The 14,948-nt window shown below is 40.5% G+C and overlaps 1 protein-coding gene across 5 annotated transcripts in view; it reads right to left on the reverse strand.

The window, feature by feature from the left end:
• Window positions 1-14,948, reverse strand: part of LIN54 (lin-54 DREAM MuvB core complex component) — a 44,069-nt gene that overhangs the window by 12,402 nt on the left and 16,719 nt on the right. For 2 of the 5 annotated variants that reach the window (XM_064651652.1, XM_064651654.1), the window contains exons 2-5: window positions 11,716-12,443; window positions 6,015-6,135; window positions 3,139-3,281; window positions 1,568-1,723 (exon numbers count right to left, since the gene is read on the reverse strand). In XM_064651652.1, the coding sequence (XP_064507722.1) occupies window positions 1,568-1,723; window positions 3,139-3,281; window positions 6,015-6,135; window positions 11,716-12,408 (1,113 nt within the window). In that variant the 5' untranslated portion in view covers window positions 12,409-12,443. Of the gene's footprint in view, window positions 1-1,567; window positions 1,724-3,138; window positions 3,282-6,014; window positions 6,136-11,715; window positions 12,444-13,796; window positions 14,755-14,948 lie in introns of those variants that run through there. The other 3 variants (XM_064651655.1, XM_064651653.1, XM_064651657.1) reach the window with 3 other exon arrangements.

Raw genomic sequence — 14,948 nt, forward strand, 5'->3', positions numbered from 1 at the left:
ATTCATAAGCCTATTGGTTTGATAACAGCCTCTTTTTCCAGCCTTGCTCGACCTCAAACTTTGATTTATTCCTCCTTTTTCTTCTTCCGTCTTAACTCCTTCTGAAGTTCAGTTTTTTATTCTCAGTATCTTTTAATATTGATATAAAACATATTGTCCTTAAGTTTTACTATTAAATTTGATTGGTAGTATGATGTGAATTCTTATGAGAACATTTTCCCAGCTCCCCAACTTTCAGCAACTACACAAATGATATCTCAAAATTGCACACATTTCACTGGATATATAAGTCTGGTCTTTTAAAAGGTGTTTTCTTGGGATTTTGTTTTGTTTGTTTTTGTTTTGTTGTTAATACATTGAAACCGTAACAAGCCAGAGCAATTCAAAATAAGTACTATCTGCAAGCACAGTCACAGACAAAGTGTTACCAAAGGGAGACCAGTATGGGCAAAGTTCTCTCTAGCTCTCAGATTAGAGGCTGCCATCCAAGGACAACTGGGAAGATTCTAAGATTCAAGTGACAGTTCTTCTAAAGGCATGTTCTTGAGCCCAGAGCAGACAGGTGAAACCTTGTGTTGTGTCAGACAGCTTTGGATCAGAACCCAATATGTATACCCCACAGACTCTCTACTTTTAGGGCGCTTGCAGTAGAGTGACAACCTTTCAATGACTGTATCAAAAGACAGTTTTGCCACTTTTAATCTGGGGAAAAAAAAGTAAAATTCAAATCTCGATGGTGTCCACATCCCCATATCAGCATTCCAGTTGTCACCTGTATTAGTAAGATAAGGCTGGCAAAGTCTGTCTGAGTCTCTGGTCTCATGCTGTACATGCAACTGTGTCCGTTCCCTGCTCTATCCGCACTCTGTTTATTTACAGACATACACATCCCTTCATGTTCACCAACACAGGAATGCAGATATTTATATTAAAAAAAAAACCTCACCCAAGATTACAAAACAGGAAAACAGTAACAACTGCAGTTTGTAAGAAAGGTCAGTTTTGTTTTGTGATTTATCAATGCAAATCAATTTATAAAAGCCATTATGGAAAACCCTATTTTTCTAAAAATGAGACATAGGAAATGAACAATTTCTAGTTCTGTAGGTTCCATACCATGGTGTCTTACTTATGTGTATTTTCCTCTACCACAGGAATATGAATTCAATTGCTGCAAACCTCAGAAACACCTGGAAAGCACCCCTAGTCAGTGGAAGAGAAACAGTGGCAGAAGAGAGAGAACCAAAGAACTCCTGCCCGTGTCATTGGGAGTTTTTCAGATGACCTGGGAGATTCAGTACACAGAGACAAGAACTTACACCAAGTGGAGCTTTCCAGGCTGGAAAGCTGCTTTCTAACAGCATGTCCTTGTACAGGCTTGCAATGGTTTGCGCCCCTCAATTGACGAAGTCTGTGCTCCCCAGGGCAATTCTTTTGCCACTTCTTAAGCAAACACCATTACAAGAACACCTTCAGACTGACCACTGCCAATCTGCCATCCAGCACTCCAGTTTCCAGCAAGCAATGACACAGACACGCTAGAAGACAAAGGAAAGTCAGTGTGTACCTGGGTGGTTGTGTGGTTGACTATAGCCTTCCCAGGGGAGGAGGGTGCTGACTGCTGCACTGTGAGGATCTGCTGTCCTAACGCTACATTCAGTGGGACGCCCACCGTCTTCTGGGGGGAGTTGGGAGGCTGGGAGGCCACTGACACCACTGTTAGCTGCTTGGCAAAACAAAGAAGCAGTTTAAATCCCCGGGCAGGGTACAGGACCCTGTACATACACATTCCCCTTCTCATGAAAGTACAGCTCTCCACCAGGTCACAGAGCTCCTTCTCTGAACGAGGGCACTGTGTTTAATCTCAAATCACGAGTCCAACTGCAACAACAGCAAACCCTTAGAAACTCGAAGGCATTGCTCGTTTCCAGCACCAAAAGGCTAATGCAGAAACCTACCGCAGCATCTGGATTTTCTAAATAACAGCTTTATAATTGGTACATCATAAATAGAAATTTTAAAGAAGAGCTGTGGAAAAAAAAATAAATCTCACCTTATACTGCCAATTCAGTCAAACTATAAGAACATCAGTATTTTTAAATCTACTTTCCAGATTCCCACAGAGATCCAGTCATCTGACCACATTTCTGTAGAATGCAGTGTTTGAATACTCTATTCTATACAGACATACCCCTCCAAAGGCAGGGTTTCTACTTTTTGTTCTAAACTTCCTTACATTTTAAGAAAAATCCCAGTTATTGAAAGAGTTTGCTAAGTGCTTAAAAGACACTTAGAATTACTTATCTACAGTAAATTCGAGATGTAACCCTAAGGAGTCTTTTCACACTCACTGTTAATTTTGATTCTACAGTTATGGGTTTTTTTAACTTCTTCTTCATGTTGCTTACCTTACTAAGAATTGCCAAACACAAGTCTTTCACTCCATTTGTATAACCTTACATCATTAAAGCACAGCCAAACCAAAAGAATTCTTTATTCTTACTCTACTTTTTATGTGTGATATTTAGCTTGCACGCACTATGCATCTTGTTCCCTTCCCTTCCTTTCTGCAGCAATACTCCTCTTTTCAAGACAATTTCATCAAATCTAAAACACCAGTGTTGCCTTGACCTCTGCCAATCTCTAGCTCTGTATCTGTCACGGACCATTGCAAATCTCATTTACTTCAGGAGCGATCAAGAAGACTAAATTACCTATGCAGTAGCAGGCAGTGGTTAATAAGTGCTGACCCATTAATATTATCAAGGTCTCCTCTTAAACAGCTGGTTGACATTTTATGAAGGCATTAAAAATAGTCTGAATGCTTGGCTAAGAGGGAACAGCTGCTCTCAGAATGGATGCTTAGGGAATGGCAAAAAATGGCAGGAATGGGAAACTAATGCAGTAATGCATATTTACTTAAAACGACAGTATGGGAGCCAACTGCAAAAATCTAACTCAGGGTATTACCATAGAGCATCGTGATGTGCAACAGAGACTCTGGAGATACCTTTATGGACTCTGGAGATATGTTTATTATCTCAGGAGAGATAATAAACAGCCTGTAGCAAAGACACAGAGCTCCGTTCAGACCCTGTGCAGGAGGGGTAGAAGGCTGCAGCCAGAACAGGTCCTTACCTTATTAGGGGATTTGAGTGGTGAGATAGCTATTTTATTCGGTGTCTGCTGTGTAGTACTCAAAGTTGATCCAATGACTCCGCTCTCAGAGATCGTTATTGTCTTTGGTGGTGTCCCTGGAGCAGACTGGGAAAAAACCCTACCTACAAACAATGAAGATACCATCAGCTCCAGTTATCCCTGTTCACGTTGACTTTTAAAGTAAAGTTTTCTCTGCATCTTGTGCAATTGATCCCTACTTCTGAGAGTGTACAACCTGGTATGAAGGACACTGGTGTTCTTTAAGTTAGATTTAGCATCAAAGAAGAAAATAATTGGCATTATTGCAAATAAAACAACTGTTACTTGGGCTTGAAAAGTGCCAGAATGTACGTTGAGCTTTCTGTGACATTCAGCTGCAAGTTCTTTATAGCCAGGACAGCATCCTGAGCTCCAATACACCTCTGCTGCACACAAACCCCCAGCCAGCTGGCAGTCTCCTAGGAAGTCCCTGGGCTGCTGCCAATGGATGGAGAAACTGAGCATCTGGGGGGGGACTACTTCCTTTTAAAACCTCAACCATCAAAAACGAACTGTGTTACAGTGGCCAAGAAGAAGTTGTTTCGTCTGTCTACACTGAACTCTAAGGTTTTTGGCTTTTTTCTTCTGTGTTGGTGGTTGTTTCTTTCACTGCCCAACAGAACATATGACACACATGAGAAAACAAGGGTGGTAGCGTGAGTCTACAAACTATCCGTTTTTACCGTGCCAAAGAACAGTAAACATCAAAACCAGCAGCGCCAAATCATGAAATCAGTCTCAGGAATATTGCAAAACTCCCATAATGGAAAACAGATAATTTTTTTTTCATACTTTCTATATTTCTTTCCAAGAGAGTGCTCGACCACTGAGCTTTCCTCTGCTGCACTTTGGTTCAGACTCATTTCTGACATAGCTTGTCTGTCACCCATTCTGTTGTACTACATTTATAAAAATAAGAGACACACATCAGCATAACTTTTCCATCCAAAATCAAGTGGCGTAACAATTAAAGTCAACCGGAACTAACAAGAAAAAGCATTGTCCTCATGGAAACCTGATTTCCTCTGAGGTCTACGTGCTCTAAAATGACCACTTTTGTGCAGTCTAACTAACAGCACAGATAGTTGCCAGATGTTGGCTAAAGCCACATGCAACCCGAAGAATGTCAGAGTCAGTGAGAATTTTATCATCTACAGTTTTCAATGCTTTGAGTTATTTTCCTAGTGACAGCTTTCCCTTTCTTACTACATCTCCTCTGCACCCTTTGGCATCAGCTTCCTGAACAGAATCTGATTACTTATATTGACAAGTCTTTCAAATTTACAACTTCAACCTCAGTTTGTAGGAATTCCCAGGCAACTAAAAATATTTACCAGATTCAGGAAAACATGCAAACAAAATTGAAACTGAAAACACAAATGTTACACCTTCCCTAAAATGATGCCAACCTCTCAACGCTGGCAAGCTGTGCTGGCTGTTTGGAATGGTGAGAGGAAAGGCAGATGTTTAAAAAGAGTTCCCTCTCGATTAGTGAAACATCTTCACCTCCCAGTGATGCTTTTCTCACAGGCTCAGGTACAGGCACTCTAGATTTTCCAAAATATTGATTTAAAAACTGCAAGTTGTTTTTAATGTTTTTGGGTTGGGTTTTTTGTTTGTTTGGATTTTGGTTTGGTTTTTTAACATAAAGACAGCTTAATTCAAATATATAAGCAGGCATAGCAATCTTCTTATTCACAGGTCCGTATATTTGGTAGGGAATTATTTGAGAAAGGGGGCAAATTGGTGAGTGGGGTGGGGAATCCCTGTTTCACTTGAAACATAGGTCGGGCTGCAGGCAGCCTGACAACTCAAGAAAAAGATTATGTTTCAGTTACATGCCATTCACTTGTACCTATCAGTTTTGAATACAGGAGACAGTTACATACTTTCTAAAACCAGCTCAAGTCCCAGTTCTGTAAAGACTTAACAAATTTATTTAAATATACCTTTAAACAACATCTTTGTTTAAAGATTTTAGGCCTACTTGGGTTGTTCAATCTGGAAGCAGTTAAAGACATCCTTCAAAGCTCTGAAGACAACTCTGGCTTCCTACATTTGTCCTTTTCAGATAATTTACGTGTCTAGGATGTTTGCATACCTGCTGTGATGCATTCAGCAACAGATCCGTTGGTCCCTCTGCCATAATAAACAAATGATTACACTGTGGGTTTTTTCTTTCATTTTGGTGGTGCTTTTGTTATTGTTCTATGGTTGGTTAGGCTTTTTTTTAAGGATTCAAAGATTTTTTTCCAAAGAGAAAAATAATTTCTTTTTTGCCTTAATTACTTTCTTAGATGCTTCTGAGATGGTTATTTTAGAAGTAGGTGAGTGACTTAATAAAAACCACACAGTTTTATTCACTTATTTCACTCAAACATTTTTTCTGTTACTTGCATGTATTACATTTAAGTCCAACTATAAGCAGATTAAAGTAATACAACAGCACGTGTCTCCTTTCCCCCTTGTGTGTTTATATAATGTTTCTACAATTACTTTCTGTTTAGCAAGTAGTCTTTTCTGTGGCTCTGGGGTATTTTTTTCTCCTCCCCAAAATCCATAAAGTAAAAGCATCTTGCAGTAAAAGCAACTCTGCAATTACAAAGATTATTCTAAATGAGCTAAGTATAAAGGTATCAACAACTGCATTTATCTGCTCCTACCCATAAAATGCTCTGATCTCTTTTTTTCCATTGCTTGAGGTACTTTGACAGAAACTACAGTAAAATAGTTGAGACAAAAAAATTTCTACAATCACCACCTCTTTGAACAGCCTTCAAAAAAAGGTAAAGCAAAACAAGTCAAAGTAGTACAACCTGCAATGACTGGTGACACTTGAGTGGTCTGCCCTGTAACAGCTTTGCTATTGATTGGTTTTGCAAATATCAGCTTGGTGATCACCGGGCCAGAAGTTGGGGTTCGGGTCTTCTTCGCAATCTAAAAGATGGAGGAAAAAAGATCTAAAGTAACTTGAGCATTTTGGATCTAAATCACTGTATTGTTAAGTACATTAAAAAATAAAAAGGGCAATACTCGCACGCATAATTAGAAGAATAACTGCTTATCTCGCATTTCATCTCCATTTCTCCCTATGGAAAGAGCTTGGATATTATCCATGACACTTCAGAAAGCCAGCTACCAGAGTAGGATAGCCATATCCCTTACAAAGACATCTCTCTGTGCAAACATACCTCATCTTGAAGATGCCAAAATTATTTCTTACATGCCGTTGGTCTACATAAAAATATGAAAATTAAATGCACAACTCTCAATATTTGAAGCTTTAAATGAAGTTACTTCTTTCTCAGCCAACCAAGACAAAACTTGGCCTCCAGTGACTTAAATTTGAAAATTACTGCTGTACATCTCTTGACCTATTCTGACACAGCAGCACACTTTTATTTTGCAAAGGGGGAAACTGTCTTCTGCAACAGTTCCCCAAAAGTACGTGGATCATGAGTCACTAACCAAGAACAAATCAGTTGGCTACCTCCAGGCACAAGAGGATCTTTTTTTTCTTTTGTGATCCAGTTTCCTGAAACACAGCTGGACCAAGAACATGTACATGCCATTTGATGACAGATCCCCTCAACCCGAAATCTTTACAAGTAGGGTTTTATAGTCTTAAAAGTCTTAAAGATTACTTTTTCCCCTTTCCCACACTGATAGAAGTTAACTCCCTGATGCATTTATTCTAATAGTTTTTATACACCAGCACCCAGGTAGTGAACAGTTCAATTTAGAAGTTGACTTTTTTCAAAGGCTTTTAACCTGCTGACAGCAGAGGCTGCCTACAGGTGTGGACTATTGCTAGGATCTTCCCTGAGTCCACATGACCACACTGGAAGGCATTACTGGAGCAGGCACATCCTGCCTCTCCTCCACCACACACTCCCAGGCACATCCTGTGGGAACTTAGCCACCAGCTCCAGCAATATCAGAGAGGCACAACATTGGCATCCCTGTGGGGAGCCACCTCCCAAAGGCACAGAACCACCTTTATGACTCAAGTAGCTGACTGGAGAAATCTCACTGATGTGCCAAGATACAGAGCTGACAGCTACTTTTAATAGCTGGAGAAAGTTAGGAATGCTTAAAGGAAGCAATTGAGTAGGCTGGATGTTATGGTTTCCTACGCAAAACCCTATCTATAGAATTTATTGACTGAAAACACTTTTTTTACAGACAAGTAACGACAAGAGATTTGAAGTATTCAGTAGCCCATCACAAATTCCTCAACTGCTCCACAAAGAGCACATGGGAGGCTGCTTGCACTCCCAGCAGCACACTCATGGCACAAACCAGGAAAGCCAGAGCTGCCCTTCTGCTATGGCACTGGAGCCCCCTAGTCTGCCACGGAAAGCAAACACCATCTCTGCATGCCTGAGCTATGCCCAGCCAAGGGAAGGCAGCAGTGAGCAGCTCTGACACCGGGCACGAGCAGAGAACAGGCCGTGTGCTACTCCACAGTTACAGCACTAGTGTTCCTCATAGTCAACCTCCACCTCAGACCAAATATGCTGCTTCCAGGGCACATCATCTGCTTTTATAGGTGACATACAATTGCCAAGGCTTAAAATGAAACAGAAGAAATAAACCTGCTCTTTTTGGAGATATATTAACTAAAACTTTGAAACATGAGTTGTTTGAAGGAGGAAGTTCCATTCATGGCTCTGTTCATAAATTTAACTCAAAGTCATTTTAACATTTCAAGGATTCAGTTCTTTTAGCACATACACAGCTGACAGATGAGCAGCCATTTTATCAGTAATTTTTTTCTTTTAATTTGCACACACTTTTATTTCTGATAAATTCCACACATTTCATCTGCTTGATTTGAGATTTCTGTTCTGCTTAACTTAATCTTACCCTGCCACAAGGTATTATTGCAACTCAACTGCTATTGCTTTTACTCTCCAAAGTGAGAGCAAAGTCTGGCTCGGAACATGATCAACATCCAGCAGGAAGAGCCAGCTCTGGACAACAGCAGTTGTTTCCCAGTAACAGTCAATAAGTGTGCTTAAATGACTTACATGAATACGTGCAAAATACTAGCTACCATTAAGATGAAGTATTTCAGAAAAAAAATTTAAAAATCCCAAAACGAGAGCTGGTCAACACAAGTAGCCCTGTTTCCCTCATATTCAACTTGTAGTATTTTCCTCAGATAAATGTGCCCCTGCTTTTTGGATGAACTGTTTGTCTACAAAGATGGTCTAATAAATAAGTGAATACCCTCAGGGCTTAGGAGACATAACAAGACTCAAACATGTTTGGTTATACGTGAGGAACAGCGCTTCTCCATCGACCTGCTGCCAAGCGAGCCTTTCTGAGGTTTTGCCACCAGAGCTGACAACCCCAGCCACCTTTGAGAAGCTTCTACATCAGTGGGAAACTCATGATACATTTTAGTAAAGAATGGAGAAGCCAGAGGAAATAATCAAGATGACAGACTGCCCCTTTGATACCCAGAGAGAGCAAGTTCTCTGGAGCCCTCTGCCATCGACTGTACCGATCTCAACAAGCTTAACATTATTCCCCTGCCTATGTAAACTAAGTATGGCCTCTCCAAGTTACTTTGAATTAGACTGCAAAAATATTTCCTGGGACAACACGCTCTTCCATAAGAATATTATATTTACACACTAACCTTCTTTCCCCTACAGAAGCAGAGATTTATTTGCAGGCAACTTGATTTAAGTGGTCAATTTATGTCTTCCTAAGCATTCTCCACCAAAGATGAACTAGCAAGTTTATACCATTGGACTCTGTTTTCGGTGGTCAAACTGTGTTCTATTCATACAGAAACAGGCACATCCAACCTCACATTGACTGCATGGGCGGCTACCGCAAAGGAGCTAATCCACTCCCTAGACGACCTCTCGGGAGGTTGTCCATGTAGGCACTCTCCATGTAATTTATATTTGGCATAATATGAAAAAACAGGGACTTTAGAAATAGAAAAGGAGAACAGCATACTTCAGAGAAGATGAAGAAACTGAGCTACGAATGGGATTTTGAGGCTAGGGAGTGCAAAAGGTCACTTTTCCATGATGAGACGAAGCCACGACGATGGCTTAGCAGTTGCCTTGCCATGGCAGCAGTGATGCTGTGGAGATGTTGATGTAACTGCTAAAACCAGAGCCAGTTACCACATCAAGCCAAGTTCAAGTCAGACCAGCTTAATGACAGTCATGGTGATGTGTTTGGACATCTGGTTCAGAGTCACATGCAAGGCCAAACTCCTGCTTAGTGCAGGCTAAAGTAGTAACACCAGTAGGCACATCACTGCTTTTGAGCCTCTGTGGAGGCAGGAGCCACAGGCTGAAAGCAGATGCCATGTCCATGGCAGCAGTTTCAACTAAATCAGGACAAGTTCTGAAGAGACAGTAAATAACCTCTGGATATAGATGAGGCCAAAGGTCTTGCCACACTTTAAACTTCACAGACTCATACCTCTAGAGCTATAATCAGAGAAGAAGCAAATTTCCAAGAAACTTTTTGCTGAACTCTACCAAATACCTCTCAAGTGCTGAGATCTCAACTGCCACAATTAGACTACAGCAAGGCTAATTGAGTTTCTCTAATGATATGCAAAGCCCCTATGATAGTGACAATGTAACAAGAACTGATGAGAGCTCTTTGTCATCTAATCTTTTACCGATTCACTTTTCAGCACCAAGTCAAAGCACTGTGGTGCCTTCCATCTGAAATACCTGATTCACAAAGTCCCAAGAGACAAGTTACACAAGACCCTTGGGAAGGCAGGGAGGCATTCGCTGCCTCCTTTTCCAGTCACTGAAAAGTTAAGGAGCTCGTTCAGGATGATGGGGTAAATGCAGGGACTCCAGGTCCAGGTTACCTCCCCAGTCATGGTAGAATAGCCCATGAATGTCTCACCCAGCCTCATTTATGACTCTGATACTTTACTAATCTTCTACAGGGAGAAGCACTGTCTGTGAAGTGCTAATGTAATCATCTTCCCTGCAGTATCAGGTACTAACATTGCCTTTTTGCTTTTCATTTCTACTTCTCTCTCTCCTTATAGGAAAAAGGCATGCCAGGTGTTAACAACTCAACCTGTTGTGCAAATGGAAGCAATGGTTTAACAAAAAGTGACCCCAACAAAACAAATTTACTCAAACTGCAATTAACTAGATTTATAAATGGATGCAAGTCCATTCATAAGAGCTCCTATCAAGGAACCTCTAGAATTTCTAATGACAAACAGCAGAGGTCATTGGCCAAGTCACTGTATTTCAGTCAGTGATAGTACAGGTCACCTCATGCAAGAAAAACCACATCACAGCTATGTCATTCTCCTCAGTTTCCTGTATCTGTCACTTGGCAGAGAATAACTGAAGTCAAGCAACAGGAACTGACCCACTCTTAAACGTTCCTATGCTGAGTCAAGAGACTTTTATAAAGGCTACAGTGAGAACCATTTATGTACCTTGATCATTAATTATAAGTCCTTTTAGAAAATTTATGTCTCAAGTAGCCATTATTAAACATGTTTCCACAGATTTGATGTAGCAAAAAAAGAGAGAATAGAAATTGGTGCAGGAATCACCTGCAGCTTAAAAAAATCTTGAGAGTTGCTCACATTCGCTTGCCACAAAATACTAGTCAGGAAATATTCGGCTAATAAAACACTTAAAGCTTTGCAATTTTTCATATGCAGCTGATTATTTTTATTAGAATACTTGGGTTTTAATTTCTTACTTCATTTAGAGGCAAAAATAAATATTTTTTCCATCATAACTTGCAATGAGTTCTGCTTTCCCTTCGCTTCAAGAGGTCTTATTTCTCCCTTGCTGCCAGCTAGAACTATGTCACTCACACTTAGTTCTGCCCTACACCAGATGAAGATCAGACCCTTTGAGTCATAACCCAAGTCTTTCCAACACATTTTAAGATCCAAGTAGATTCTCTGTGGTTTCAAATATCTCAAGATCCATGTCAGAGATTGGGAATAAGACCTTGAAGTGTTCATTTTACGATAGTGTCTAGTCCCTCATAATCTACTGATATGCTTAACTAGATTTGAGGCAGACAAGATATACCTTTCTCTTCTTTTTCAGATGTTGGAAGTTGTTTTTCAGAGAGTTTATTTAAACGAACTAAATGTGATAGGCAGAAGCTATTCTTTCATAAGAAGTGTACACTTTGAATGAAGAACAACATGCGCACAGAGTTCAATTTAGCCTTCCCAAAAGTATGGAGAATTTATTTTTATAAAATGAAAATAATGAGAAAATTATCTTCATTTTACTGAATAGTTCACTTTCTCTGAGGCAAATCCTAGAATTCTAGACAGTAGCTAGAGGCAAACAGCATAAAATGGTAAATGCATCCACAGATGAAAGCATGGGCTAAGAGCAGCATTGTATTTTTTAATACAAAGAATAAATGCAAAGGCTGAAAACAACAGTGTGTCAATCAGTGCAGGAAACAGACAACAATAGCGGCAACAAAACTGGTTTTAAGATGTTTCATCAGCATAACTCACTTTACCTGTACTGTTTTTACTTGTTGGGACTGCAAGACAGAGGGCTGGGCTGCAGTGTTTATCAGCTGACCTCCCTGCGTCAGAGCTGAGACACCAACAACAGGTTTCACTTCCGACCGACCTCCAATAACAACTTTGATCTGCTGGCCCTGTACCTTGGAGTCTCCGCCTTGGGCTTGGGACACGGGCTTCTGCGACTGCGGGAGTTGGCTGTGGGGTAATGCTAAAACAATAGGCTGGCCAGACTTGCCCAAAGTTGTTACAATGAGCTTTTGCCCATCCGGTTTAATGCTCTGATTGCCTATTTTAATGTCGGTGGTCTTGTTGAGAATAATTTGATTGGCTGAAATAGTGACGGGGGTCTGAGCACCGAGTTTATGGAGGCCACCGGGAAAGGTGGGCTTTGCAGCTGCGTTCACATCGGGTGTTGGGGTCGTGGTGTTTGCTGTCGCATCGCCCGAGTGGCTGCTGGGGGCAGTGACCGATTCCGTGGTGACTGTGGCCGTGGTCGAAGCTGAGGAGTCGCTGGTGGAGCTTATGTTCACTATTTCTTCCAGTTCCGTTTCCATGGGAATAGAGTCTCCGATCGGCGACGACACAATAACTGCCTCGATGCCGTCATCTTCCACCAGAGTGATGCCTGTGTCCATTATTTCCTCAGGGAGCAAGCTGTTGACTTCTGCTGAAACCACCTCCATTTTAGTAGCAGTGGCAGCGATGACCGGAGCAGGTACTGCAATATTTTAAAAAGTTATTGGCTTCCAGAAAACATATATTTTCAAAGTTCTATAAATAATATTACCAAAGAAGAAAATATCACAGAATTTTTTCAAAGTATTGTGCATGCACAGGAGAGAGATCATGGAAACAAATCGTTATCAAAACATAACACATTAAGCTGAACTTACTCTCAGTAATAACTTAGACCAAAGCTTTACAACATCATTCACTGAGGACAAATCAAGCCACTGACTTGGTGTGGATTACCAGTCCACTCCTGACAATACAGTACACAAAGAAGTAGTGTTTCTCCCTGAAGATATGGACACAGACATTTAAACTTACTGAAGTATAAAGAAAGAGGTAAACAGCTTTAAAAAAAAAAAATCTAACAGATGATGTCTTTTCTCATACATGTCATCATTGATTAGCAAGGTATCTTGCCTCAAGAGACTTATTATCCACACCAGACATAACATTTTTGCCAAATTTTCACTTTGGAAATCTCAAAAAACCAAATGTTTCTTTAGTGACAGGCTTTAACAACACCACAAGCTCAATCAGCAGCCCACTTACCTCAGGACCAAAGCCCTGCACTTCTAAGATGAATGGATAATCCCTCAATGTTCACTACGAAAAGAGCAGCTCAGTAATTTTTTTTTTTCCTCAATACTCATCAGAAAACATAACGCCCAAATTCATGATTAATTTGAAAGGCATTCTAAACACAAAACAAAGAACACCCCATATGAAAGAAAATGGAATTTTTAAGCTCACTGGTAGGAGCAACCAATTTATGTATTAAAGAAAGACTAGTGAGATTCAAAGTCAGCATAACTTCCCACTTGAAAAGCCTTAAAGACACTGCTGGAAGTGGTCACATCTACCATTCCCACTAAAGCTGTATCACTGTCAGAGTCTGAAAACAGATCAGCTTAATAAGGTATTTTCCCCACTTGCTGACCCCATGAGCACACTTGTGCACTGGATGGATGATCATACCCTGTAGGTGTGTGTACACGCTCCCAAGTACTCATTATAAGCTCAAGAGGACAAAATCCTTGCAAATTCTGTTTCCTACTTGCTAGGAAAAGCAGAGCTGAGTTATTAATACTAATTCATAAGGAACTGTGCCAATAAAATCACCGACCAAATGCCAAGGTGACATTGTTTCCTCTGGAGTCATCGTGGGTCCGTTTCACTCACCAGCCAAAGACACAACAGCTGCCTTTTACCCACAAGGTAGAAGGACTGGGGGCAAAAAACCTGCTGTGATTATACAGTTTCCATGCCAAGCTCCGGCAGCTATGCTGGAGCAGCCCACAGCCTCCCTGGCTGCGAAGGGTGCCAAACGAATCCCCCTCACCTCAGAGCACAAGCCAGATCCAACTGCCATGACACTCAGGACGCCTGAGCCGGGAAAGGACTCGTCCAGATGACTGACAGTCAAACTCACAGCTCACTTATTGGCAGGCATTTAAAGGTACAAAGTGATCTGATGTCACTGCCAGAAATACCTCCTTTGGAAAGCATTTCTCCCAAAGTAACGTCTGCACAGCTTGCAATGATGCCAGCCCTGGTAACCAGCCCTAGACAAAACAGCTCACTCCTAAGGACACAGCACTGATAGTATCACCTTGCTGCCTTAAAGTCAAATTGGTTAACTGAATACGAGGTTACACAAAAACAGGAATAGTAAAAGTAGACTGCTTAAAGTAGACTGCTTCAGCATATGTTAATGCCACTAGCTCTTCTTCTGAGCTGTGTCACTTTACTGTCTCCTCAGCAACCTGCAAAAGCTTGTGTCTTAGATATTACGACTTCATTTCAGACACAAAAAAACCCAAAGCCAAAACCAAACCAAATCATCATCCTGCTCTGTACTGATAAATACAAGGGGCTTGGATCTAAAAGTTAGACTCCTAGGCTCAACTGCAATCCCAATAATGATTGCCAATGAGTTTGAAAAGGAGAGAATCATCTAAATCAGACAGTGGAAAAGTCACCATATTCAGTAATTATAAATAATTTTAAATAACTTGCTTTTGGTTTGCATTTCTACATGTTATTCTCTAGAAAAAAAGGTAATTTTTAGTATTTTTTAACACTATGACCATATTTACATATATTTAAGTAGTTCTGCAGTTTAACAGTTATTTGCATTTTCTTCTTGACACCTGGTTATGTAACAAAGCAGTAAATGGTTATTAAATAGTTGAAGGTATATTTATATTAAATACATAGAGTCAGGATTTTAAACAGCATTCTGACTCCAAACCAACCACTTGCAAATCAGAATGCAAAAGGAAAAGAAATACGTCACATCAAGTCTGGAATCAGCAACTGACATGTAAAGATTAACAGCTCATGGTGACCACATTGAAAGATTTTGCATTTACCACGTCTCATCATTTCACAGTTAGCTTCCATTAATGTGTCCAGGCTTGTGTCACCAACAACAGCAAAAAAGAACCATACACAACCCACTTGTTCTATTTCTTCATTGCACATTGGATAT

The sequence above is a fragment of the Pseudopipra pipra genome, chromosome 4 (assembly GCF_036250125.1).
Source record: "Pseudopipra pipra isolate bDixPip1 chromosome 4, bDixPip1.hap1, whole genome shotgun sequence".
NCBI classification, from domain to species: Eukaryota; Metazoa; Chordata; class Aves; order Passeriformes; family Pipridae; genus Pseudopipra; species Pseudopipra pipra.